Raw genomic sequence first — 26,566 nt, forward strand, 5'->3', positions numbered from 1 at the left:
GAGAGAGAGAGAGAGAGAGAGAGAGAGAGAGAGAGAGAGAGAGAGAGAGTGTGCAACGGCAGGCCAAATAGTACACGTGCAACAGAGAGGGCGGCAGTGCATTCAAGAAAGGCTATTTAGTGCATTACACAGTAAAGGGTATTCACGAGTCCGCGTTAGAATCTTGTAATCATGCAGTTTGAGCATTAGACAGGGTAGAGGGGACGTGCTTTGAGAAAAGGAAAGAAGAAAAAAGGAGGTACCATTTTGTCGCACTTTCTCGCATTCTCGGTCCTTTGACCAGTTGGGTCAACGCCTCAGTCACACACACACGTTCCCTCACAGTTTCGCATCATACGTGACATGGGTTCATTCATCCGGTCTGGTTTAAGGGTGATCACTTTTTATCAGGTTGTGCTAATTTTTCGGGTTTGTTCGATACGTGAGTAGTTTGCAGGCGTGCTTAGACACCACCCTGCGGCGCTAGTCCGTTTCGTGTATTTAGACATGGCAAGGTCTCAGATCTTCGCCACACCTTGGCTGTAATCTCTGATGTAACCTGCAGAGGAAGGAAAAAAGGGGGGGGGTGGGGGAGACAGCATTCGCGCGCATTCAAATACATGGATTCATAAGTCCTTTACTTACCTCTTACTCGTCTTTCCTCCTTGGGGCGGGGTCCCCGGGGATATGGTTTTCGGAGTCGAGGGGGGGTAGTGTGTTCATGTAGGGCGTGTGCGGGGAAACATAAAAAGGAAACCAGAGGTGCCTAGTGCGAGGTATCTAGTCAAAGGATATATCTCACTATCGGGATCCTTAAACCTCTTTCAACGCCGTGGCGTTCTAAAGTTCTTCGGTTCTTGGGTCCCTGCTACTTTGGAACGTTGTACTTTACAATATTTACATTATTTCATTTCACCCTCCTTTTACATTCCCTCATTTACACCATTCGTTTTACCCATCCTTGGAAGTCACGGTCTTCCTCTACGCGAGAGTTCATGAGTCAGTCGCGTACTTTTAAGACGGAGTGTCGTGTTGTCGATCCGATCCGTCCTCCAGGGCTGGGCAACCATCTTCCTTTAACCTTAAAGAGAGAGCAGAGTAGGGTGCACAGAAAAAGAACTTTCCTACCCATCCCATATTGTTTTAAAATAAAGCATGCAATACCCGTCCATAGTTTCAAAGACTTTATTTTGCAAATTCATTTCAGCATATGGATTAGGAGGGTGTGGTCGTATTTGGTCGGTCGTGGCAATGGCTAAAGTGCGTACAGAGGGGGGTGTCGTTTGCAACAATAAAAACATCGGAAAGTTTTACTCATTCATTTGTAAGAGACTAAAACGTCTATTAATTGGCTGGGGGGTTCGGGGGCATATATTTCATAATTCAGAAGCATAATCACAATAGTAGTAATCAGATTTCCTATATGCATACCGTACGTGTGCGTCGTAAATGGGGTTTACATCGGTTATAAAAATATAATACAGTGTACATTTGTAATCAACATTTGTAATGGGGATTTTTTCATACTGTTCGTCGAGTGAGCTCTCCTTGTCTTTTCTAGCCAAGTGTACAAAGGATCACAAAAATCTCAGAACATCAAGTTTATATTAGTGCGAAGGAACACCACGAGGTGTTCGTAAGTTCCGATTGATACCAGCGCCATTTTTGGGCGGGGCCGGCACAGTCCGGAAGCAGCATCAGGGGGAAATGTTTCCATTACTGGCAGTTTGGACCAGAGTCCTTTTCGGCAGTTCTAGAATTCACGCTAACAGAAGGTGTGGCAATGTCATGTTTGTTTCGTTGGCGATCGAGGCAGCCGTCCCTTACCGGAAACCTGCAAAGGCCGAAGGCTCCGCCGGGGATCTTTGTATGATCTTCAAGGCTGCGGAGATGCTGTCGGAGATGGGGGCTCGTGCTCCATGGGACAAACTGTTCGAGTTATACGGCTGGCCAAAGTTACTCTAGTGGCCGGGGCCCGCCTTCCAGCGGATCCAGACGCCATTTTGAGGCCCTACAGGGGCCACTCTCGTCGAGTTTGCAAGAATGGAAGAGACCCTTCGGAGTGAAAGGAAGAGGTCCCTGTTTTGTGAGAACGGGACGTCCAGCTGGGGTACAGCTGTGATGCCCCCACCTGGGGGGGCGAGGGAGACTCGTTCACATCGTCTCCTTCTCCCGGTGCACTCCATGCCGCTCCTTTTCATCGCCCCGCATGAAGGCCTCTCCACATCCGGTGTTCCCCAAGTGCCACCATTGTACGTTCGGTGCTGCGCAAATACTGGGGTGCCACCATTGTACGTTCGGTGCTGCGCAAGTACTGGGGTGCCACCATGGTGTGTCCGGTGCTGTGGAAGTATGGGCACCATCGCCTGACTGGGGGGTGTTCGGCGTCGGGCTGGGGGCTGGGAAACCTCCTACCGGTGGAGGTGGGAGAGGCTCGTCCGCGTCGCCTCTCCCTCCCAGCCCAACTTGGACAAATTGTTGTGGAGGTACGTGCAGGACATCCCGCCGTCCAGGACTGCTGCGGCTGTGACGGAAGAGAAAAGGAAGAGGTGCCTCGCTCTCCTCTTGACATGTGGCGGGACTACCTTAGTCTTTCCAGGCCCGTTGCGGCCGGCCAAGGAGACATGTGGCGGGACTACCTGCAAATGCCCAGGCTGCGGGCTCCTGCCTCTCCTCCGGCTCCCCCATACGTTAAGATTTCCTGACCAAGAGTTGGCGGCGGGGCTCGCCTTATATGGGTTGCCGTTGGTTGGGCGTAGCCGTAACCCTGCCCTACTTTGGAAGGTTCCAGAATGGGGGGGGGGGCGAATGTTCTGTTTGACTTTCATTTTCTACAGTTTATCGTTATTATTCCTTGTTTGTTGTGTTAAATTAAAAGTTCAAGTTTATTAATGGTCTACGGATTTTTTTGTTTTATCATTTCTTTCTTTCCAGGTTGCTTTTATGCTAAGTTTCTGCTAACAGGGGTCGAGTAAACACGGAAACACGTGTAGAGGGATGACGCAGATTTGTACATTACATACACACGAACTCAGACGGGGGGCAGTACAAGTACGACATACAAAGACCCAAGACAAATATAAAAACAGTTATTGGTCATAATTATCTCTTTCCGTCTGTGAATTTTAAACGAGGCTGGGTTCCCGTCTTGACATTGCCCGACCTAGGAGAACTTGATCATGCCGCTGAGATTTTCCTGGCGAAATCTGTGCCATCGGGCATAATCAAACGTGGTGGTTCTGTCTGGTCTGTCTATGTAAGTCGGGTTCTTCTCTGTCTCGCGCCTTTTCTCGTACTGTCGGTCTGTCGTTCTTGTCGGCCCTTTGCCTTTACTCACGCTCAGTAGAGTCGGGCATTGGGCTTTCCAGTGTCCGACATACCTACAAAAAGCGCATTGGTCTGACCCTAAGTCTGGTCGTCCTTTGCATAGTGTCAGGGGATAAGTTGTGGGTAGCGGTGTCCTGGGGTTGTCCTGTCGGTATATTTCCCTACTTGGTTTATCCTCGTCTTTTCTCTGTCGTTTCGTAGCCTCTCTGCGCCACATACCGAGACTGTCGAGCATAATTGGCGTCGTCTTATTATTTCGAAGGGCTATTTCTAACGTTTCTATTTTATCAAGGTCAAAGGACCCTGCCAGTGGCCACTGTTTGTCTTGGCTATCTTCGGTATACCTGTGCCATAATTTATTATAAGCTATGGTGACTAACCCATAGTTTATGAACATGTCCTTATTAGGGGTGCCTTCTAGTGGAGCTATATGGTCCACCTCTAGCACCCGGTCCGGGCTAAACAGGCTATTTATCAATGGGGAGAAGACAGACATGACGGCTCGTAACGAGGGACTAAAAAGTCGGCACTGCCTATCTTATCACTAGGTGCAAAGACTAGACAGAATATTTCTATTCTACGTTGTTTGCAGGTAGTGAATACCTCATGGATCAAAAAAAACCAAAAGACCAACAAAATAACAATGGGGAGAATGAGTAGGACCGCAAAGATCTGCGTTACCTACCCTTTTCACTATCTGCAAAAAGGGTGGTCTCTTCCCTGCTTGCAGACAGGGAATCTCCAGGAAACAATAGTTTGTGAACAACAGTTCAGTTTCAAGCAATTATTGAGTGGGGGAGAAAAAGAACAAGCACGGCTGCTACCCTACCTATCCTCCACTGCTTGCAAAGGGAGAGAGAGCCTGTTGCTTCTCCGTTTGCAGACAGTGAATCTCTAAATAAAAATAAACAAAGCAATACTAGTATTTTGAACAATCAAGCAATCAAAACAAATTCTTTCGCAACTTGTCGTGGCAACACGACCTTACCCGGACCATGTGGACAGTTTCTTGTCTTCCGAATCCAGCGCCCGATCGTCCTCTTTTTCTCGTATTTCTCACGGCACTCCTGATGGTTCCCAGTCAGGACCGTAGATCACTCGAGAGAGGTCTGTTCGGAACTAGTGAAGTTCGGATGATCGGCTGCCAGACGAGGGTCTATTGGGCAAGAGCTCTCCCGATCGTTGCAGTCGTTCACTCTGTCGTCGGGACCTCTCCCACTGGATCCACGAGTCGCTGATGGGCCCCACGCTTGGGACGCCAATTGTAAAAAGTTCAATCGGGTCGGGGACAATCGATATTTGCCCGGCGGTATTGCCTCTGTGACCCTCTAGTTATTTAAATCAATGAAGAGGCAGGCGCTGGAGACTGAAAAGCAGGAAACAAGGTTTTTTTATTCTCTCCGGAGGAGAACACACCGAAACGGACAGAAGGTATCGTTCTGAGGTGCTCTAACTGTATTTCTGAGGCCTGGCCTCTTATATCCACATTTATGACTTTATTACATGTAACACATTCTCGTTGATACTTTGATGTACGGAAAGACATACCCGGAATCCCCCTTTGGGGCCAGTTCCCACACACATTTACAGTTGAAGTCCCCACCCTAGTCACAACAGGTGATGAGCATCGCGCAGCTGGATAATCCGCCGATTCACGGAATGTGGGGAGTCTGATCGGATCTCATGGGGTGGGGGGCTTTGATCAACCCGGGGATTCTTTGATGGGGGAAGCTTTCTATTGTACGGGGAGGGGCAAGGATGGTATCGGCAGAGCTGGGTGTCGGCTTGGGAACGGGGAGGAAAAACGGGCACACGGGGAAAAAAAGGGGGGTTTGCATCTAAGGGCCGGAGATCATGAAAGGAAAGCAGGGAGGTGTCGCGCTGGGAACAGGATGAGGGCCTGGGGCAGAGCAGCGCCGAAGAGGGGTTTATGGCTCAAGGCAGGTGCAAGCAGGGGGTGGTCAGCGTGCAGGCTTAGCGAAGGCAAAGGGCTATGTCAGGGGCCAGCGGCATGCAAAAGGGTTTGTTCTGATCGGGGCATCTTAAAATGGCGGGCGCGCACGACAAAAGTGTGGCATCAGGGAAGAGGCAAGATGGCGCAGATAATGTTCACCAAAACGCACTAATTTTCCACATGTCTAAATCTCCCGAGAAGCAGAGCACTTGGAAATCTCAGAGTCTAAGTAAGCTTTTCCAACAAGAAGGGGCCAGAGGGGTGGCCCGGTCCAGTCTCTTCCGGGCTCTAACGGGCTAAAACGGGCCCGCCCTTGGCCCGGGCTTTGCCCGGCGCCTGTCCCGCGCGCGTACCGCGATACGCGGATCAGTAGTTTAATATATAGTTGCTAGAGGGGGCGGGAAGAAGAAGCAGGTGCGGCCGATGTGCTCCCGCACAGACTGCTGGTCCTCGCAGTCCCGCTCCCACGGCAAGTTTGGCAGTAGTTCCTCCGGTCCGCAGACCCTTCAATCGGCAAGGGATCTGGTAAAATCAATTAAAAACAAAGTCCCAGGGTTAAAGAATACAGGCAGGGGGACAGGGTCACAAAGCGTTTATGTCCACGGCTGCGAGCGGCACCCGGCTAAACACATATGCGGTCCCAAAGGTGAAACCTATTGGCTATGCCAATGCTTGTTCTGTTTTGATGTTCCCTTCCCCCATCGCTTGACTCTGATTCCAATGTTGAATCTATGGTTTCCATTTCCAGAGCTAGTTAGTCTATCGCTTCCTTTCTTCTCAAGATGTTGAATTGTCATGAAATATCCAAGTGTGTGCAGTAGCTTTCTTTGTATGGAGAAGTTGTTGGCATGATTTACGGTTGAACTCCTCCAAAACGTCATTTGTAGAGAACTGGTGTATATGTGTGTAAGTGTGTGTATGTATGTATGTATGTATGTGTGTATATATATATATATATATATATATATATATATATATATATATATTCACTGAAAAAATCATAGGTTTCAGGGGTGTTATATTTAGCTGGACATTTCACTCATAAAAAACCATTCAAATTCCTCCGTTATAGTTAGTTCTGCTAACTATAACTCGTGCGCCTGCAATACACCGCTGATGATGTCACATATTACATCTTTCATAACGTGCTCAGTGACATCACTGATGACATCTCAAATGACATCACTGATGACATCACTGATGACATCCAGTTAATGTGGTTTGGTTCAATATTTAAATATGTATTAAAAATATGGTAATTTGCATTGAAGAATGAGTGGGAGTATAAGTGTCTGGATGAAGGATTTACTAGCAGTGTGATTGACTGTTTAAGTGACTAATTTAAAGTGTGCTACTAAATACATGGGATAGTGATTAAACTGTGTGAATATCTGTTGTGTAAACTACTGCATACGTTGGTTACTAGCTATGTGAAAGTATATTAGTTATTTATTAGTTAATTGGGTATTTTGTATGGGAGAGTGAATGTGTGTGTGTTTGGGTGGAAGTTGTGTGACTGTTCAAAGATTTGTAAATAGTTGATTTAGTAGGTATAAGAGGTTAAGACTGCATGTGGAAACAGTTGTTTGGGTGAGTGAATGTCTTTATGGGTGTAGTAATGAGTAAATATATTTCTCAATGATACAAGTCCAACAAAGTAGAAATATAAAAGGCAGTGTATGTGACAGTAGTTGCATATAAATAAGTATACATAAGACTCGGTGATTGTATGATATTTGTATACTTGTAATAGTGCTTTTATAACACACTAAGAGGAGTTACTATCTTTATAAATAAATGAAGTGGTGTTTGTACAAGTGTGTAGCTGAGTAAATGTAAGTATGATACATTTTTTGCATAAGTGCGTAGGATGACTGCATACGTGAATAGGATGTATGCTGGTGTGTAATATATAAATAGGTGTATAAGTATATTTGATAGTGTACTATTGATCTTTGTCAGCAGGTATAAGTGAATCTATAGGTAAGTGTTTAGATGTGTGTGTAGATCTAGGAATCACTGTGTGGGTTTTTAGAAACTTGTATTGGTGTGTCAATGGTTTCAAAAATGGTACTTTGTATTTTATACTGAGTGATTAAAGGTTATACTAGTGTGTGATAAGGTGTATCAGATTGTCACGTGGATGATGTCATCAGTGATGTCATTTGAGATGTCATCAGTGATGTCATCACTGATGTCACTGATCATGTCATGAAAGATGTAATATGTGACATCATCAGCAGTGTATTACGGGCATACGAGTCATAGTTAGTAGAACTAACTATAACAGAGGAATTTCAATGGCTTTGTACGAGTGAAATGTTCAGCTAACTATAACACCCCTGAAACCTATGGTTTTTTCAGTGAATTTCTAAGGTGTTTTTTAAATGCCAATTCCTAACTATAACATGTCTGAAACCAATGGCTTTTGCAGTGAATCTCAAAGATTTTTTAAACTACAATTTTTAAATGTAATAAGTTATATTTTTTTTATACTGATTTTCTACATTTTTTTTTACTATTTATTTTTTCATATGTTATTTTTAAAATTACATTATATATTTCTAATCTACATGGAAAAAAATGTTTTTAAAAATATTGAAACTGTTTTTTTGTTTTATATATTTTTTTAATATATTTGTAGTATTTACTTTATTGTTACGTACCTTTCTCGATCACTGCGAGAAATCTAGCTGCCATTTTAGGATTTTTGTGTAGGATCCGCGCAGGGTGTGCGACGGGTGCGTATTTTCCTGTGCTATCGATATGCGACCGGTACGCGACTCCAAGTGCATACGCGACACATACATATTACGTTAAGTGGCACTCGCACGCTTCCACTTGACGTGCAGCTCCCAGTGTGGAAAAGCAATCTGGTTTGCATTTTGAAAGAGAGAGCTGGTTTCCCTGCTCTGTCTTTCAAAATCCAAACCAAGTTTGCTATGACAGGACGGGAGCCTCGGCTCCCAGCCTGCCATAGCAAACAGCAGTGTCCCAGGGGTGGGCACCCCGGGACACTGCAGGAGCCGGCCCTGGGAGGTGGCAGTCCCCAGGGCCATGACAGGCTCCAGGACGGGGGCCGCGCAGCACCCCTCCCACCACATACAAAGCCCCTGGAGGTGGTGGTCCCTGGGGCTTGGGGGGTCTGTGACAGACCCCCTAATTAGAATACTTAGTGCCCCGGGGAGGTGGCGGTCCCCGGGGCGTGTGGGGAGGGGCTCAAGCGCTCCCCATACTGTTTTTTTTTTAAACCCGGGGGTGGCGGTCCCCGGGGTTCTGGGGGGGCCGTGAGCCCCCCGCATATATTCTAAAGATGGCCCGGTGGGGTGGCGGTCCCCGTTTTTTTTTTTTTTTTTCTATTTAACGGCAGGATCCATGCACCCTGCGCGCATCTTTCTGTTTAAAAAAAAAAAAAAAAATATTACTTTTGGGGCACAGGGGGTCCTGGTGGGACCCCCTAAGCAGGCCTAGGGGGGGTAGGGGTGTTTCTACCCTGCCCCCTTTTTGCGTTTTGTGCACTTTTTTTCAAGGATTTCTTGTGCCTCGGTTCTACCGAGGCTCAAAATGGCTGCCAACACTTATTGATTTGAAGTGTTGACAGCCAGTTGACATGCAGCTTGTGATCAGGAGGGTGCGCGGACCCACCGCGCCCATAGATATATATGTGATTTTACTTTAGATTTATTAGGAACTTCTGAATGGATTTACACCATTTAACCAAAAAGCACACCTCTGAACCAAGGGCTACATTTTTGCCAAATGTGGTGTAATTCTGTTCAGCAGTTCGGGCTGTAGCTGCGACTAAAGGTTCCTATGGAAAATTGTATGGGGAAAACACGTTTTGGGACCCCCGTTTTTTCTCGGCCCCCGCATGAAGAATCGCCCGAGTTTTTCAGGATAGGAGCGGACCGGAGCGCCCACGAGTTGTGAAAATTTCATGAAGATTCGTCAACCGGCGCCAAAGTTATTGGGAATAGAATGTTGCGGATTTCCTATGGAAAATAGGTCCTAACTATAACTACCTACTGGCAACCGCCAGTAGGTAATATCTATATCAAAAGTTCTAGGCTAATGCCAGACCGAAAAAGCTGGTGAGTTTGAAAAAACACTAGACGTTCCTAGGCCGGGGGGGATATAGGTGCTGCTTGTGCGCATTTTGGTGTGCATCCCTTTCCATGTGTATGTGCTTTTCCAAAGCCCTACCTTCACCAGCTTGTAGAGGAATGTATGCCATCCTAGTGCTGTCTGCACGAGCTATATGTAAATGTCCACCCATAATTAATTATTGTGAATTGGGCCTTGCACAATGGGCAGGCGTTATTTAGGTCTCGCCTGGCGTTCGCAACACACATGCGCAGCTCTCGCCATGCGACAGCCTTTTGGAATCAATCCAGTTTCAGTAAGGACTTTAAGCCCCACCCTTGTTTTAAATTGGCACGCGTCATCGTTTATGTTAAAACGCAGGCGCGTGATTGAAAATCGGGCTTTTCGGGCACTTCCTTTTCCACTTTTAGGACGACCCATTTGGTCAGGCCAACGCTATCTTTGCTTCCATTAATAAGCACGCGCGCTCTCGCTTCTGATAAAGCGGCTTTTATTGCGACTTCAATAAGGGGGCGTTGGCACAGTGCCCTCATCCATGTCCCTCAGGCGTTCCCCCAATGACCAAGCCTCGATTTCTCAATGGTCTCAAACGGCTATATGCTTCCTGTTTGTTTTTTTACTGAGCCCGGGGGGGGGGCCGTCATCGCTCGCTGCAAATTCACTTGTGCGGTCCGCTTCGACCACGCTTTAAGGCAGTGTTAGCACGGTGCTCTCATCCATGTCACTCGGGCGTTCTCCCAATGACCAAGCCTCTCTTTCTTAATAGTCTCAAGCGGCGATGCGCTTCTATCTTCCAAGGTCCAGGACCTCAAGTCACTGCGTGTTTTAAGTTCCTGTTACTAACACCAAGTCGTACCTCATTAACCTGCCTTTAGGTTTCTGTCGTGCCTCACTCTAGTTAGTTCTCACTTCTTTGTCTGTACTGTTTCCAAACTTCCTTTGTTTGGGGCACTTTCTACGTCTCTCTCCTCCCCCTGCTCGCCTTCATCGACGCTGCCGAGCTGTGTAATATAAGCGCTCCAAAAGCAAGCTCTAACTAAAGTAGCAACACCACCTTTTAAAGGATTGGTCACAAAGCCAGTTTTCCAAGCACATCCGGCCCATTAAGTAAGTGCAGCACTTCTGTCTTCTTTCTAATATTTGTAAACTCGCAGCTTGTGTGCTGCATAGCTAACCACTTGTATGGTCCCAAAGGTGATACCTATTGGCTATGCCAATGCTTGTTGTGTCTTGCAATAGTTCGGGAAATCCATAAGTTACAAATTGCTTGTGTGAATTATGCCCACACGTTTTTGGAGTGCTTTCGAAATGTCACAAAGGAGAATTGTGCTAGTCAAGAAAGGAAATGTAATTCAGTCATGTACAAACAACTACGTGCCATGGGTGTCACACCAACTTCGCTGGGAATGGGAGACCAATGTTCCAGCTAAGGTAGACCATCATAGGCGGACAATTAATTCCTCCAATGAAAATATGTAATAGAAACAATAATGATGCAGTGATGTTTGATAGGCTGGAATAACATCAGGCACTCCAGTGTTTCATGATTCTAAACAGACGTTTAGCTGTAATTTTCATTTATTTACTTTGTAACAATATCCACATAATTGTTTTTATTTTAATATTGGGCACATATCTGAATAACTACTCTTTCAGGACTGACCGTAACAATTTTACTGTGAAGACTGGTCGGTCTCATTATTTATGAGTATAATCAATGTTGAATTCTTATCCCGCTTCATGTGGGAAATTTCTAATTGATGCATCTCATTTTTTAAAATACATAAGTTTGTGATGAAAGAAAAAATGTTTTTTAAGGAGGAGTGAAACTAGAGCGCATTCTAAAATTATATTTAGACTTTACTGCCAGCTATAGGAAGAGATTGCTCTGAATAGGAAGAGATTGCTCTGAATGGAACACCTCTTTCACATGTGAACAATATAACTCAATGCCCCAGTTCTCATGACCAGCTCATTGCTCCATTCTTGTTTTAGGTAGTCCACAATTAGAAATGTTTTGCTCTTATTTGTAGGTAAAAGCTTTTGAAATTGAAACCGAATCTACTGCTATCATATAGCAGCCTGAAGTTGATGGTGATGCTTTGTGCAGTTAATGTTTCAAATAACCTTTTCAGGTTTTTGCTTGCTTCGATGTATTGGATGACACTTTGTATTAGTCAAAGCTCGTGGTAAAAGTAGCATTATGCAACCTTTGTATGTTTTTGTATAATGTGTGATGCTATAAGCAGACCGTACTTTTGTATAAAAGATTAATAGTGCATGGTTCATCCTGTATGCTTCAACAATCTCAATTGATCAAGTTTTACAAACAGTATTTTCTTTTGTTTTTTTTAGTTCAGTGGTATTACAGCATACATATGCTTACAGATGGTAAAAACTCATAGTAATTAAACCCCTGCCTACATGACAGCCTGCGGTCAATCGAGCATTGAATCTTTTCTTTGGTGCCCTCAAACAGTAGTATCTCATTAAACTTTTTGTTGTAGCTCTCACAGCATTTTCGAGTGTCTCATATGTCATTCAATTAATGACTAAATCCCATTTTTAGAGAGAGGTCCAGTGGCTGTCTTCTGCTCCTCCACAGGGTAGGGAAGATGGCCCTGCAACCCTACTCTGTGGGAGATTTGACCTCCAAGGAGGAAGCAATGGCTTTACCCACCTCCCACTGATGATTACTGTAACATTTCGGGTGGGGAAGCAAAAGACACAGATTTGATGGACGGAATACAGAACAAATCAAAATATTCACCCCCAGTCAAGAGATCTGGGTTAAATCCATCATTCTTTTGCTCACAATGTCACCCCAGTTTAGACCTGGCCATATGCAAATCAGTCTTGTCCCTGTACCTCATGGGAACAGTCCAACCCGAACTGCCATGCTAGGTCCTCCCTGGACCGGAAACAAGCATCCTAAGACCGGTTTCGGGGTTTCACCATTATCTGCCAGGACAGCTTGAATCCAGTGTCACAGTGAGCCCGGGACCCACGTCTTGGCATACCTGGCGCACTTAGGGTGAGGAAGCAAAAGACACACAAGTGATGGACGGAATGCAGAACAAATCAAAACATTCACCCCCAGTCAAGAGATCTGGGTTAAATCCATCATTCTTTTACTCACCATGCTACCCCAGTCATATGCAAATCATTCTTGGCCCTGTACCTCATGGGAACAGTCCAGCCCGAACTGCCAAGTCAGGTCCTCCCTGGACCGGAAGCAAGCATCTTAGAACCCGGTTTCGGGGTTTCTCCCCTCATCTGCCAGGATAGCTTGAATCCAGTGGCAAGTCAAGCTGTCCTAGCTGATGAGGGATGAAACCCAGAAACCGGTCCTAGGATGCTTGTTTCCAGTCCAGGGAGGACCTGGCCTGGCAGTTTAGTCTGTACTGTTCCCATTGGGCGCAGGGTCAAGACTGATTTGCATATGACTGTGTCCAAACTGGAATGGCATGGTGAGCAAAAAAACAATGGACTTCGGCCCAGATCTCTGTACTGGGAGAATGTATGACTTTGTTCTTCATTCTGTCCATCAATTGTTCTTTTTGCATTTGTCACCCGGAGTGAGACGGGTATGCCCAGACGTGGGTCTCATACTCTCCATGCCACTAGAGTCAAGCTATCCTGGCTGATGAGGGGTGAAACCCGGAAACTGGTCCTAGGATGCTTGTTTCCAGTCCAGGGAGGACCTGGCCTGGCAGTTTAGGCTGGACTGTTCCCATTGGGCGCAGGGTCAAGACTGATTTGCATATGGCTGCGTCCAAACTGGAATGGCATGGTGAGCAAAAACACTATGGATTTAGGCCCAGATCTCTGTTCTGGGGTGAATGTATGACCTTGTTCTGCATTCTGTCCATCAATTGTTCTTTTTGCATACTGTAACATTTCAGCATGGAGTGGCCCCCAAACTCCTCCTCAGTCTGATGCAAACGTCACCCGGGCAGGCTAGGTGGCTCTGCATGGTAGCCGAAACCCCGGAACTGGGACAGGACCTCCCAGATGAAAGCCTTGGCTTCACCCACCTCTCATTGGGTTTTAATGGAACTGTTCAGCTGGGAGGAGCCCCAAACTCCTCCCCGGTCTGATGCCATCCCGCATGGGGTAGGCTAGGCAGCTCTGCTTCGTGGCTGGAGCCCTAGATTGCGGAGATCAGACCTACATGGTGAAAGCCATGACTTCTACCACTCTCACTATTTTAATCTTTTAGCCTGTTGGCTCGGAGGAGCCCCAGATTCTCCCTGGTCTGACACTTCTCTACCCTTGGACGGGAAGATCTTATCCTCTAATGACTGGCTGCTGCCTACTCTAGATGCCAGGAGTGCAGTCCACCATTTTGAAACTCGGCCCTTGTTAGCCAGGTTGTTAAACCCCCTCTGGGCCTAGCAAAGTAGCCTTTTTGTACTACTAACCCCATACATAGTGGGCATTATGGCATGCTGGGGGAGCAATAAGCTGCAGATAGTCTGCGGAGTAGTGTGGCTCACTGGTTAGAGGCGGCAGACCCGAGAGCAGAAGTCGGCCCGGGACCAGGGTTCAATTCCCGACGCGGCAGGGTCGTGGACCTTGGTCAGTGGACTCGATAATTCTCGCTTCGGTGCTTACTCTAATCAAGGGTTCCACTCGGCAAACTCAGGGCATTAGCTTGCCTAATCTACACAACGGCCCCATCAATTCCGGGGATGCCTGGCTCCACCTTGGGGACTCCCAGCAGGGACCATCCCACAGGGAAAGCCAGGACGGGTTCCCCAGAGTTATACAGCGCCAGGAGACCTATGGACGGGTAGCAGTGCGCTTTACAAGCTCAAATACATTTACATTTAGTCGCACCATCTTGTGCTCCACTCATTTGTTGTCCAGCTACTCACGAGACCAGAGTGCCCAGGCCCACAATAGCCAATGACCAGAGTGGCCATGCTTTCTGAGACCAGTGCTAAGGAGGCCCTTCCCAGAGCCACCCAGTGGCTTTTCATCAATCAGCAATTGATCAGAGTACAGTTCTGGCTACACTGTACCTGAGCAAACTGCCCTGCACAGGGATGTCAGCTTTACATCCCTGCCTGCTCTTCTGGAAGGCATGCTGAGAGAAAGCACCAAGGTCTGCAGGGCCTCGCCACAGGTACTTTAAGATACAATGGGCTGGACATTGGAGCCCCGGGCCAGAAGGAGCTAGTACAAGAAGATAGGCGGAATTATGTCCGTGTCCACTGGGCTACCAGCAGCTAGTTTACAATACCTTGCACTGATTCTCTTTGAGTGTCAGTGCCTCCAAAAGCTCAAAATACTTCCTGTGACCAGCTGTGATAAAGTGACATTCTTTGGGAACCCCAGTCCTCGAAACCACAATGAAAGTATTAAATAAAGTAAACTGTTGGAATAGTAATTCTCTCACACAGACCTCTGACTGTGCCAGCAGCAGAGTACGTGGCAGTTCCGTCATAAATGTGGGTACTTATACATTGCATAGGGAATTCTATTCGTGTATTAAACCATGTGATTCGAGATGCTAACTTAACTCTATTTTTCATTGGGAACTTTGTTCCTAAGTGTTTTGATTTTGCTGAGGATAGTTGTAAGGAGAATTAAAAGCATAACAGCTCTCTGCTCTTATGATATCAGAATTTCCTCCAGGGAGACATAGAAAGTTGAACCCACAGGCTTTCTGGATTTTAATGTGGGGTTTGAAAAAAAAGTATTGATTTATGGAATTGTTTTTTCTGTACTTCTTGCAATGTTGTAAATTCTATTTGTGTTACAATATCCTTAACACACAATGCAGAGCAATTGTTTAACTTGAAGTTCGCTGCAAAAGAGCTGAGCAGGAATGCAAAAAAATGTGACAAAGAAGAAAAGATTGAAAAAGCAAAGATTAAGAAGGTAGGTTTACCAATGGGTTGTGAGTGGAATGTGAATTATTTTTGGAAATGTTCACTGATAACGCCTTTCCAATAAGGCAGTAATATTACTCCTCATGTATATTACCTCTTTCCTTCTTATTCAATCTAGTTTTCCTCTATTCTTGATTTGCTTTATTCTTATCTGCACTTGCATTATTTTTTATTTCTTATTTATTTGACACAGGCTGCCTGAAATTATGAGGAGAAATGCTAGGCAGAGGACATAGTCGGTGTGTTGCATGTTTGGCACTTAGGCATAGAGAACACACACCAGAGTAGTTGATTGAGGCATTGTGAAGGATACTGATTTGAGAAGTGATCAAATAAATACATTCAACATACAGACAGGTTACACAATACAGTTTCGCGATAGACCTTACAGTTTAGAAAAGCATTGAGTCTTGAGGTATTCTCTTTCACCAATATTATGAGATGGCCTTCAAGCTCGTTTTTGATAATCTGGATGTGCCAAAGGATTGGATATCAGAAAGTTTTGACATTTGACATCAGATCATAATGTTGGCAAGATAATTTGGGAAAATGCCATGAGCAACTTTGATAACTATTCTCAACAGTATGTGGAGGTTTGTGGTTTTAGATGTGAGCCACCCAACGTTGTGGGGAAAGGGAGTGGTGGGAGTTTGTCTGGGCATGTTTATAATAAGTGCTTGGTAGTAAAGTTAAGTAGCTTGCCCATTAGGTAGAAGGAATTTTGAGGGAGTTCTTAAAACATCTTTGTTGCAATAAAATAATTTGCTAACAACTAGAGAATTAATTAGCTCCTTAGTGGTGTGGAATGGTAGACCAGGGCATATTTTTTGATTGCTCATCACTTGGTAACCCTTGGGGTTGGCGCCTTGAGACCCTAACGGGTGAGTAGTTGCGCAAATCAAAACTCTTGATTGATTGGTACCTTTCTTCTGTGACATTATAGAATAAGCTTTTCCATGTGTCGAAGAGTGAAAAAGTACACCTAGATTTCAACCGTGGATAGAGGTAGGTGTGGTGAAGGAAGCTGTTGAGTGAAAGTAGAGAACCTCCTCGGTAAAGGAGGTCAGCAAGAGGGACCAGGGGGCCAACCAGTGTCAAATTGCAGTGAGACAGAGATTTGTTGTTGGAGGAAGGGAGAGAATGTTGTAAAACCAAAGAATATCTGCATGTGATTGATGCAGAGGATAGTAGGAAAAAATCAAAAGAGAAAATGATGTTCCTAATTGTGTAGAGAGGACCTAGAACTGATTCTGTAGGTACTCCAGCAGGTAAAGTGGTCGATGTTGATGAGGCAGTTGAGGTCCACTTTACTGAGAAAGAGGTCAGTTATAGATGGGGAAAAACCATGGAAGAGCGAGGGTGTTGATGCCCATAGTTCGGAAGGAAGAGATTAATGTTAGGTGATCTGACAGTCAAGAAGAAGAGGATTGTTGAATTTTGCTAAGTAGAGGAAATAACTTTGGTACAATAGAGTGCTAATTCGATTGAAAGAATGACACAGAAGCCAGATTGGAAAGGGTTAAAAGAGAAATGTGCCAAGTCACTTGAAAACTAGGCGTTCTGTTGGCATAGGGTAGAAAAGAAATAAGTAATACTCTGTGATAAATGGGGTCAATGGGTCCCAGTGCAAGTGCCACAACTGATGTGAAACATTGCAGCTAGATGCCAGTTAAGAGGGATTGATTGAAAAGTGAAGTTGGTTAGAGAAGTACTTTGGAGGAACACCTTATGAAATGGTTTGGGGACAGGAGGGTTGGTTGTCCTGCATTATGGATTGGCTAATTAAGAAAGGGGTGAGATCCATGGGAGAATCAGAACAGAAGTACAGTAGAGTGAAAGTGGTGAGGGCTGATGACGATAACAGTTGGGCAGCCTTGATTGATCTGTGCTTCCTTCTTTATCAGTTATGACAAAGTACACCCACCTACCTGTTCCTGTCTCTCATTCGTTTTCTTGTTCATTTCTCTTGTCACACAAAAGAGACATAAAAATGCTTTATGCTTCATGTTGGCATAGTCTGTATAATGTATGTTCCGTTAAGGAATGTTGTTAGATTTTATAAAGAGACAAGCAAAAATATTGTGTCTCAGCCAAAGTTAGTTTACTGTGGCAATGTACAGCTTCTTAACGTGCAACATTCGAAACGTTACCCTCAAAATGCCTCCACCTACAAAACAAAATGAAACCTCTTGCTTTCTAATTGAATATGAAACGCACACATTCCTACATGACCAAAAAGCAACATCTACACTACTCTAGGGACACACCTTCCTCTAGCGCTCCAGAACATCGAGAATGCCATTCTATCCAGTATTTCCCTCCACCCCTTGATCAACAGCCTTCATGAAAACCAATCCCAACCTTTTCAACATGCCAGAGCACGCAAATGCCCAAAACACTTTGCATCTTGTAATAATAGCAGCTTCCAAATGGTAAACATTTAACTACTTTCCCTGCAAAGTAAAAGCAAGCCATTCAATTGCAAGAAAATTCAGTAGGCACCAATGTCGGTAAGTCTGCTTTCTTCCATTAAGAAACAATTGAATGTTTTGTAGCAGAAAGTCACCTCCTGATCAAGCGACTGCCATTGTTTGTTATCCTGGATACTATGGGGCATCCCCAATATCACTCATTCAGTGGTGGCAGGAATAGAGTAGTCTGGTATATTTTTCATGTCCTGCAGATCTCCCTAGAAAATATGGTTAGCTTAGGGCATCACAACTATATATTGTGGCATCATCAGTCATTCAACAGATTATCATGCTCATTGAGCCCACAAAGGGGAACATATGATGCAGTTTAACAGGAGTTACCAATGATGTTAACTTTCTAGTGAAGGTCCCTATGTTTCACATTCTTAGTGCTTTTAGTTATATCCTCGCACAGATAATCAAACTCTCTTCCCAATGAGGTCTCCCTGCTCTTCATTTGAACCCATTAGTGTATGGGTGTTTTGATGATCAGAATGGTTTAAATCTGGAGTACAGTGCCCCATGCCTTGTTACGAGGCCACACATTTATCAAAGTGTGTGTAATTCCCAATGCCGTTATGTTGCGGAAGATGCACTGCTAGTTTGATGTGGTTACTCGATAGTTTAAACGTTAATGAAATTTAGTGGTGCTCAGCCTGGAGGCGTCGAGGGTCCGACGGCGCCAATAGAAATAATTGCGGACGTACGACTAGAGGTGCTCTAGTTGTATCCCATGGTTGGCACTCATCATTAGTTGTCTTTCCTTAGGGTAAGAAAACGACTTCCATTCAATGTTTTCAAACTTTGATCATTTATTATTTACTTCGTTCAAATATTTCATCTTTGAAAACTCAGTTCGATTTCAATACAGATCATATTGATTCTTTACACAAGTGTGGACATTGTCATTCATGTGGGTCCAATGCATTTCGGGCATAGATGAAAAGCCCTTCGTCAGGGAATTGACACTACAAATGATAATAACGACATGTTTTAGTCTGAAATCAAAAAGTAAATATATACAGACAACCATACAAAACGGAAGCCAACATTAGTCAACACAACGTGATCCTATTCAAACTCATGCCGTTTGAAAAACTTTTGTGTGCGCAGCATGCAAATGATGGCTCAAAGTGACAATGTGGGGATCAGACAAAATAAGTAAAGGACAGACTGTGTGGGATTACGTTTAAACCGGGTCTGTGGTGGAGTTGCCATTCAATCAACGTGAATATGCCATAATGTTACCATTGCACTTACATGTCGATTGTTTGATCGAGCTCGTACGATCTGAAAAAAGAAAATGAACAGAGAACCGTCAGCGCCTCTGGGCGTGCGGATTCCAAAAAGGCTTGCATCTAATAGTAGTGGATTTGTAACCACTCACCTGGAAAGAAATTCGGTTGCGAGTATTATCGGCCGGTGATTTTCTGTTTGGAAACGCCGGTGAACGCAAAGGGTTCCCGCGTCAGTTTCGAGTAGATACCGCGATCACATGACTAGTCACGTGAAAACAAGGTAGAGAACAGACTGGACAATGGCAATGGTTGAGGAGTATATTGGAAAAAAGACTCCCATATATTGGTGATAATACAGACCAAGGGGATATGAATAAAAATGGACCGAAAAAAGAAGGAAATCAGTGTGTTAGATGTTTATAAATCAGGGATGTGAATGGTGGGTGGTAATTCAAAAAACGGAGAGGGGTAGGGTTTGGAGAAATGATGTGTGTCAATGGTATGGGGAACATACACATTATCAATCAGCTCGGTGTTCAGAGCAAAACACTTTACAGGTAGCATGCAAATTCTATTCTCTCGTTCAATCCCGAGGGATTCTGGGTCGATAGTTTCTGAATCCAATAGTTTTCCCTTCTTAGTAGGAATTTGTTATTGTCTCTCCCTTCTTGTTTAGTTACGGTCTCAAGTACAATAAATTTGATTTGAGAAACATTATGGGATTTCTCAACAAAATGGGCTGATAGTGCTGACTTGGAATTTCTTAATCGAATGTTCGATTTATGTTCTGTGAGACGGACTTTAATTCGGCGTTCGGTTTTCCCAATGTACATTTTCCCACATGGGCACTTTATTCCATAAATTAAATTTGCAGTATCACATGTTGCGTTCACTTTGAGTTTGATGGTGTGACCTTGACTTGGGTGGTTGATGGTGTTGCCCTTGATTATATTATTGCAGTTGCCGCAATTTAGGCAAGGTTCGGTACCTGTATAGGTTGTCTTTTCCTCTGGTTTCTGTGAAAGGATTTCTCCCAAGTTTTTAGCCCTGGTATATGCAAATATTGGAGGTTGGATAAATGCATTTTTGAAATCTGGTTCCATATTGAGTATAGCCCAATGTTTCATGATGGTTTGTTTGTATTTATAGCTGCTCGTGGAATATTTTGAGACCACTACTATGCGTGTTTGTTCAGTTTTCGTAGTAGGTGTCAACAGTTTGGGTCTATCCTGTTTGTCAATTCTCAATTTGGTTTCCTCGATGAGGGTCTCGGGGTATCCTCTCTTTGTGAACTTTTGTGACATTTCCATGAGTCTCTGATTGAGTGTAGTTGTGTCCGAGGTGATCCTTTTCACTCTTGCCATTTGTGAATAAGGTAAATTACGTATTAAGTTCGGTTCATGAAAACTGGAATGTAACAGTAGGTTGTTCCTATCCGTGGCTTTTACATGGAGGTCTGTGGTAAATCCGTTCGGTGTTCTTGTAACTTTCACATCTAGAAAGTTAACCGATGTTGTCGAAATGTCCCAGGTCAGTTGAATCCTCTGGTCAATGGTATTGAATTTAATGAGTTCCGTTCTCAGTGATTCCTCAGTGTCCGCCCATATGATGAAATAGTCGTCAATGTATCGGGTTAGCATTTTCAAATGATTGGTCCAGTTTGTGTTCGTCAGGATATGTTGTGTTTCATACCAATGCATGAATAGATTCGCATATACGGGTGCAGCGGAATTGCCCATAGCCATCCCGGTTAGTTGTTGGTACCAGTGTTCTTGGGATTTGAAGTAGCTGTGGTATAAAGTGAAATGCATGAGTTCCATTAGAAATACTTGGAAATCGTGGTCTAAATCAGTGTTCAACAACGCAGATTCCAAAGCTTCTATCCCCATGTTGTGGGGTATGCTTGTATAAAGACTGCAAACGTCTGCAGTGCATAGGGTTACTATCTCAGTGGAATGGAGTTTGATTTGTTCAAGTTTGAGAAGAAACTGTGTCGTGTCTTTGATGTATGTATCCATAGCTTGAACTGATGGTTGTAAATACCTGTCGATCAGTTGGCCGATAGGTTGATGTAGGCTACCTACTGTGGAGACGATCGGTCTCATGGGTGGGTTAGTGAGATTCTTGTGAATCTTAGGTACCATTTTAAGGATTGGACTTCTCGGATTAGTGGTAATGAGGAAGTTTTTAGTTCTATCTGTAATGGTCCCTTGTTTGTACGCCTGATCGATGATATTTTTTAGAATATTCAAATATTCAAATATTCCATGGTAGGATTGGAATCCAATTGTTTATAGGTTGCTGTATCCGTCACATGTTCGGTGATTTTATCCTTGTACATATGGGCGGACACTGAGGAATCACTGAGAACGGAACTCATTAAATTCAATACCATTGACCAGAGGATTCAACTGACCTGGGACATTTCGACAACATCGGTTAACTTTCTAGATGTGAAAGTTACAAGAACACCGAACGGATTTACCACAGACCTCCATGTAAAAGCCACGGATAGGAACAACCTACTGTTACATTCCAGTTTTCATGAACCGAACTTAATACGTAATTTACCTTATTCACAAATGGCAAGAGTGAAAAGGATCACCTCGGACACAACTACACTCAATCAGAGACTCATGGAAATGTCACAAAAGTTCACAAAGAGAGGATACCCCGAGACCCTCATCGAGGAAACCAAATTGAGAATTGACAAACAGGATAGACCCAAACTGTTGACACCTACTACGAAAACTGAACAAACACGCATAGTAGTGGTCTCAAAATATTCCACGAGCAGCTATAAATACAAACAAACCATCATGAAACATTGGGCTATACTCAATATGGAACCAGATTTCAAAAATGCATTTATCCAACCTCCAATATTTGCATATACCAGGGCTAAAAACTTGGGAGAAATCCTTTCACAGAAACCAGAGGAAAAGACAACCTATACAGGTACCAAACCTTGCCTAAATTGCGGCAACTGCAATAATATAATCAAGGGCAACACCATCAACCACCCAAGTCAAGGTCACACCATCAAACTCAAAGTGAACGCAACATGTGATACTGCAAATTTAATTTATGGAATAAAGTGCCCATGTGGGAAAATGTACATTGGGAAAACCGAACGCCGAATTAAAGTCCGTCTCACAGAACATAAATCGAACATTCGATTAAGAAATTCCAAGTCAGCACTATCAGCCCATTTTGTTGAGAAATCCCATAATGTTTCTCAAATCAAATTTATTGTACTTGAGACCGTAACTAAACAAGAAGGGAGAGACAATAACAAATTCCTACTAAGAAGGGAAAACTATTGGATTCAGAAACTATCGACCCAGAATCCCTCGGGATTGAACGAGAGAATAGAATTTGCATGCTACCTGTAAAGTGTTTTGCTCTGAACACCGAGCTGATTGATAATGTGTATGTTCCCCATACCATTGACACACATCATTTCTCCAAACCCTACCCCTCTCCGTTTTTTGAATTACCACCCACCATTCACATCCCTGATTTATAAACATCTAACACACTGATTTCCTTCTTTTTTCGGTCCATTTTTATTCATATCCCCTTGGTCTGTATTATCACCAATATATGGGAGTCTTTTTTCCAATATACTCCTCAACCATTGCCATTGTCCAGTCTGTTCTCTACCTTGTTTACACGTGACTAGTCATGTGATCGCGGTATCTACTCGAAACTGACGCGGGAACCCTTTGCGTTCACCGGCGTTTCCAAACAGAAAATCACCGGCCGATAATACTCGCAACCGAATTTCTTTCCAGGTGAGTGGTTACAAATCCACTACTATTAGATGCGAGCCTTTTTGGAATCCGCACGCCCAGAGGCGCTGACGGTTCTCTGTTCATTTTCTTTTTTCAGATCGTACGAGCTCGATCAAACAATCGACATGTAAGTGCAATGGTAACATTATGGCATATTCACGTTGATTGAATGGCAACTCCACCACAGACCCGGTTTAAACGTAATCCCACACAGTCTGTCCTTTACTTATTTTGTCTGATCCCCACATTGTCACTTTGAGCCATTATTTGCATGCTGCGCACACAAAAGTTTTTCAAACGGCATGAGTTTGAATAGGATCACGTTGTGTTGACTAATGTTGGCTTCCGTTTTGTATGGTTGTCTGTATATATTTACTTTTTGATTTCAGACTAAAACATGTCGTTATTATCATTTGTAGTGTCAATTCCCTGACGAAGGGCTTTTCATCTATGCCCGAAATGCATTGGACCCACATGAATGACAATGTCCACACTTGTGTAAAGAATCAATATGATCTGTATTGAAATCGAACTGAGTTTTCAAAGATGAAATATTTGAACGAAGTAAATAATAAATGATCAAAGTTTGAAAACATTGAATGGAAGTCGTTTTCTTACCCTAAGGAAAGACAACTAATGATGAGTGCCAACCATGGGATACAACTAGAGCACCTCTAGTCGTACGTCCGCAATTATTTCTATTGGCGCCGTCGGACCCTCGACGCCTCCAGGCTGAGCACCACTAAATTTCATTAACGTTTAAACTATCGAGCAACCACATCAAACTAGCAGTGCATCTTCCGCAACATAACAATATTACCTCTTCAGTGTCCATTGGAGTGATAGCACGCACCTAACAAACCCTTCATAATGAGCAACTATGAGGACATTTCGAAAAGTACTGAGGCCAGAGCCTCCACATTCGCTTTCGAAGCCAAAGATGTGGACCAAATATATTCCCTCATCAGGGAGGAACTAACACAGGAAACATCAATTCGATCGAAAGAGCAAAACATAAAACAATTACTTTACCTGTCAAAAAGAAAAACTAATCAACAATTACATGCAAGCACCCTCATCAAATATCACAGAAACCAACGCATACCCCGGGGACTACGAATTGCACTCAAACCATCACTATGTAAGCACTCAAAGAAATTCCAGGAACGCTGGTACGAAATACTGAATAAGTGCTCATTGGATCTCATCCTTCTAATCATCCAAGAGCTTTCTTCCATCTTGGAAGAAATTTCCAACGAAATAGAGGAGACATCGACAGAATTATCAAAAATGATGTCCGAGGATGAACTCAAAACTACCTTAGAAGATATTAAAAACCAAATTGACCGTCACACCAGAGAGATCAATGAACGCAAAGTTAGAAAATTTAAACGAGATACCTTGGACTATAGACTGGGAGAGGTCTATACCTGGGCTGATGTTTATGCCCAAAAAAGACGAAACCGTCCCTATACCTCTAACACGGATACCTCATCTACCGACAGCGAGGCAAGTCAAAGACCACGGAAACCACAAGGTACACGAACCCCACAAGAGCCCACACCCACAGTGGAACCAACCACCAGTCGAACACATGAAAGCAGTCCTTTTTTAGACCAGGGCCAAGCCCAAAAAGGAGACCCAGGAGAGGGAAAAGAAAAGGAAAAAGAGAAAGAAAGGGACCCTCCGAGTACCAGAAGTGCAACGATTTCAACCAAAGAGAAGGAGAAGAAACCAAAGAAAAACTAACCTCAGAACATCTAGTAATCAACATCAGTGACCAAAAGTTTAATGCATACGAAATGAAGTTATTGGAGAAAGGTACTTCATTTGTTCCCACTACCTCTACAGACCACCTGGAATTGGAAGTTAGTTTTTTTAAGTTGATGAGAAAACTTAAACTACGTCATTTTTTCGACAACATAGTACCAGAACGCCCACAGCAGGACAAAGATCAATTACTGGGACTACATCCACAAAGTTCATTTCAAGCTCCTACCAGCCACAAAACACTCGATTTGTTTGAAAATTTGGTCAAGCAAGACCTCATGAAGATCAAACATGTGAAACCCAAAAACAAAAATATGACACAAAAAGATTGGGATACATTGAAAAGAATGGCAAAGAACAAGAAGATCATCTTCACCAAAGCTGATAAAGGAGGAGCGATCGTTATCATGAACACAGTAATGTACAAGGATAAAATCACCGAACATGTGACGGATACAGCAACCTATAAACAATTGGATTCCAATCCTACCATGGAATATTTGAATATTCTAAAAAATATCATCGATCAGGCGTACAAACAAGGGACCATTACAGATAGAACTAAAAACTTCCTCATTACCACTAATCCGAGAAGTCCAATCCTTAAAATGGTACCTAAGATTCACAAGAATCTCACTAACCCACCCATGAGACCGATCGTCTCCACAGTAGGTAGCCTACATCAACCTATCGGCCAACTGATCGACAGGTATTTACAACCATCAGTTCAAGCTATGGATACATACATCAAAGACACGACACAGTTTCTTCTCAAACTTGAACAAATCAAACTCCATTCCACTGAGATAGTAACCCTATGCACTGCAGACGTTTGCAGTCTTTATACAAGCATACCCCACAACATGGGGATAGAAGCTTTGGAATCTGCGTTGTTGAACACTGATTTAGACCACGATTTCCAAGTATTTCTAATGGAACTCATGCATTTCACTTTATACCACAGCTACTTCAAATCCCAAGAACACTGGTACCAACAACTAACCGGGATGGCTATGGGCAATTCCGCTGCACCCGTATATGCGAATCTATTCATGCATTGGTATGAAACACAACATATCCTGACGAACACAAACTGGACCAATCATTTGAAAATGCTAACCCGATACATTGACGACTATTTCATCATATGGGCGGACACTGAGGAATCACTGAGAACGGAACTCATTAAATTCAATACCATTGACCAGAGGATTCAACTGACCTGGGACATTTCGACAACATCGGTTAACTTTCTAGATGTGAAAGTTACAAGAACACCGAACGGATTTACCACAGACCTCCATGTAAAAGCCACGGATAGGAACAACCTACTGTTACATTCCAGTTTTCATGATCTGAACTTAATACGTAATTTACCTTATTCACAAATGGCAAGAGTGAAAAGGATCACCTCGGACACAACTACACTCAATCAGAGACTCATGGAAATGTCACAAAAGTTCACAAAGAGAGGATACCCCGAGACCCTCATCGAGGAAACCAAATTGAGAATTGACAAACAGGATAGACCCAAACTGTTGACACCTACTACGAAAACTGAACAAACACGCATAGTAGTGGTCTCAAAATATTCCACGAGCAGCTATAAATACAAACAAACCATCATGAAACATTGGGCTATACTCAATATGGAACCAGATTTCAAAAATGCATTTATCCAACCTCCAATATTTGCATATACCAGGGCTAAAAACTTGGGAGAAATCCTTTCACAGAAACCAGAGGAAAAGACAACCTATACAGGTACCAAACCTTGCCTAAATTGCGGCAACTGCAATAATATAATCAAGGGCAACACCATCAACCACCCAAGTCAAGGTCACACCATCAAACTCAAAGTGAACGCAACATGTGATACTGCAAATTTAATTTATGGAATAAAGTGCCCATGTGGGAAAATGTACATTGGGAAAACCGAACGCCGAATTAAAGTCCGTCTCACAGAACATAAATCGAACATTCGATTAAGAAATTCCAAGTCAGCACTATCAGCCCATTTTGTTGA

The 26,566-nt window shown here is 43.7% G+C and overlaps 1 protein-coding gene across 1 annotated transcript in view; it reads left to right on the top strand.

The window, feature by feature from the left end:
- CHMP1B (charged multivesicular body protein 1B) overlaps nt 1–26,566 on the top strand; it is a 218,790-nt gene that overhangs the window by 57,695 nt on the left and 134,529 nt on the right. Inside the window, exon 2 of the mRNA XM_078688513.1 lies at nt 15,156–15,253. Within this exon, the coding sequence (XP_078544639.1) occupies nt 15,156–15,253 (98 nt within the window). The remainder of the gene's footprint in view (nt 1–15,155; nt 15,254–26,566) is intronic.

The sequence above is a fragment of the Lissotriton helveticus genome, chromosome 4_1, assembly GCF_964261635.1.
Source record: "Lissotriton helveticus chromosome 4_1, aLisHel1.1, whole genome shotgun sequence".
Classification (NCBI taxonomy): Eukaryota; Metazoa; Chordata; class Amphibia; order Caudata; family Salamandridae; genus Lissotriton; species Lissotriton helveticus.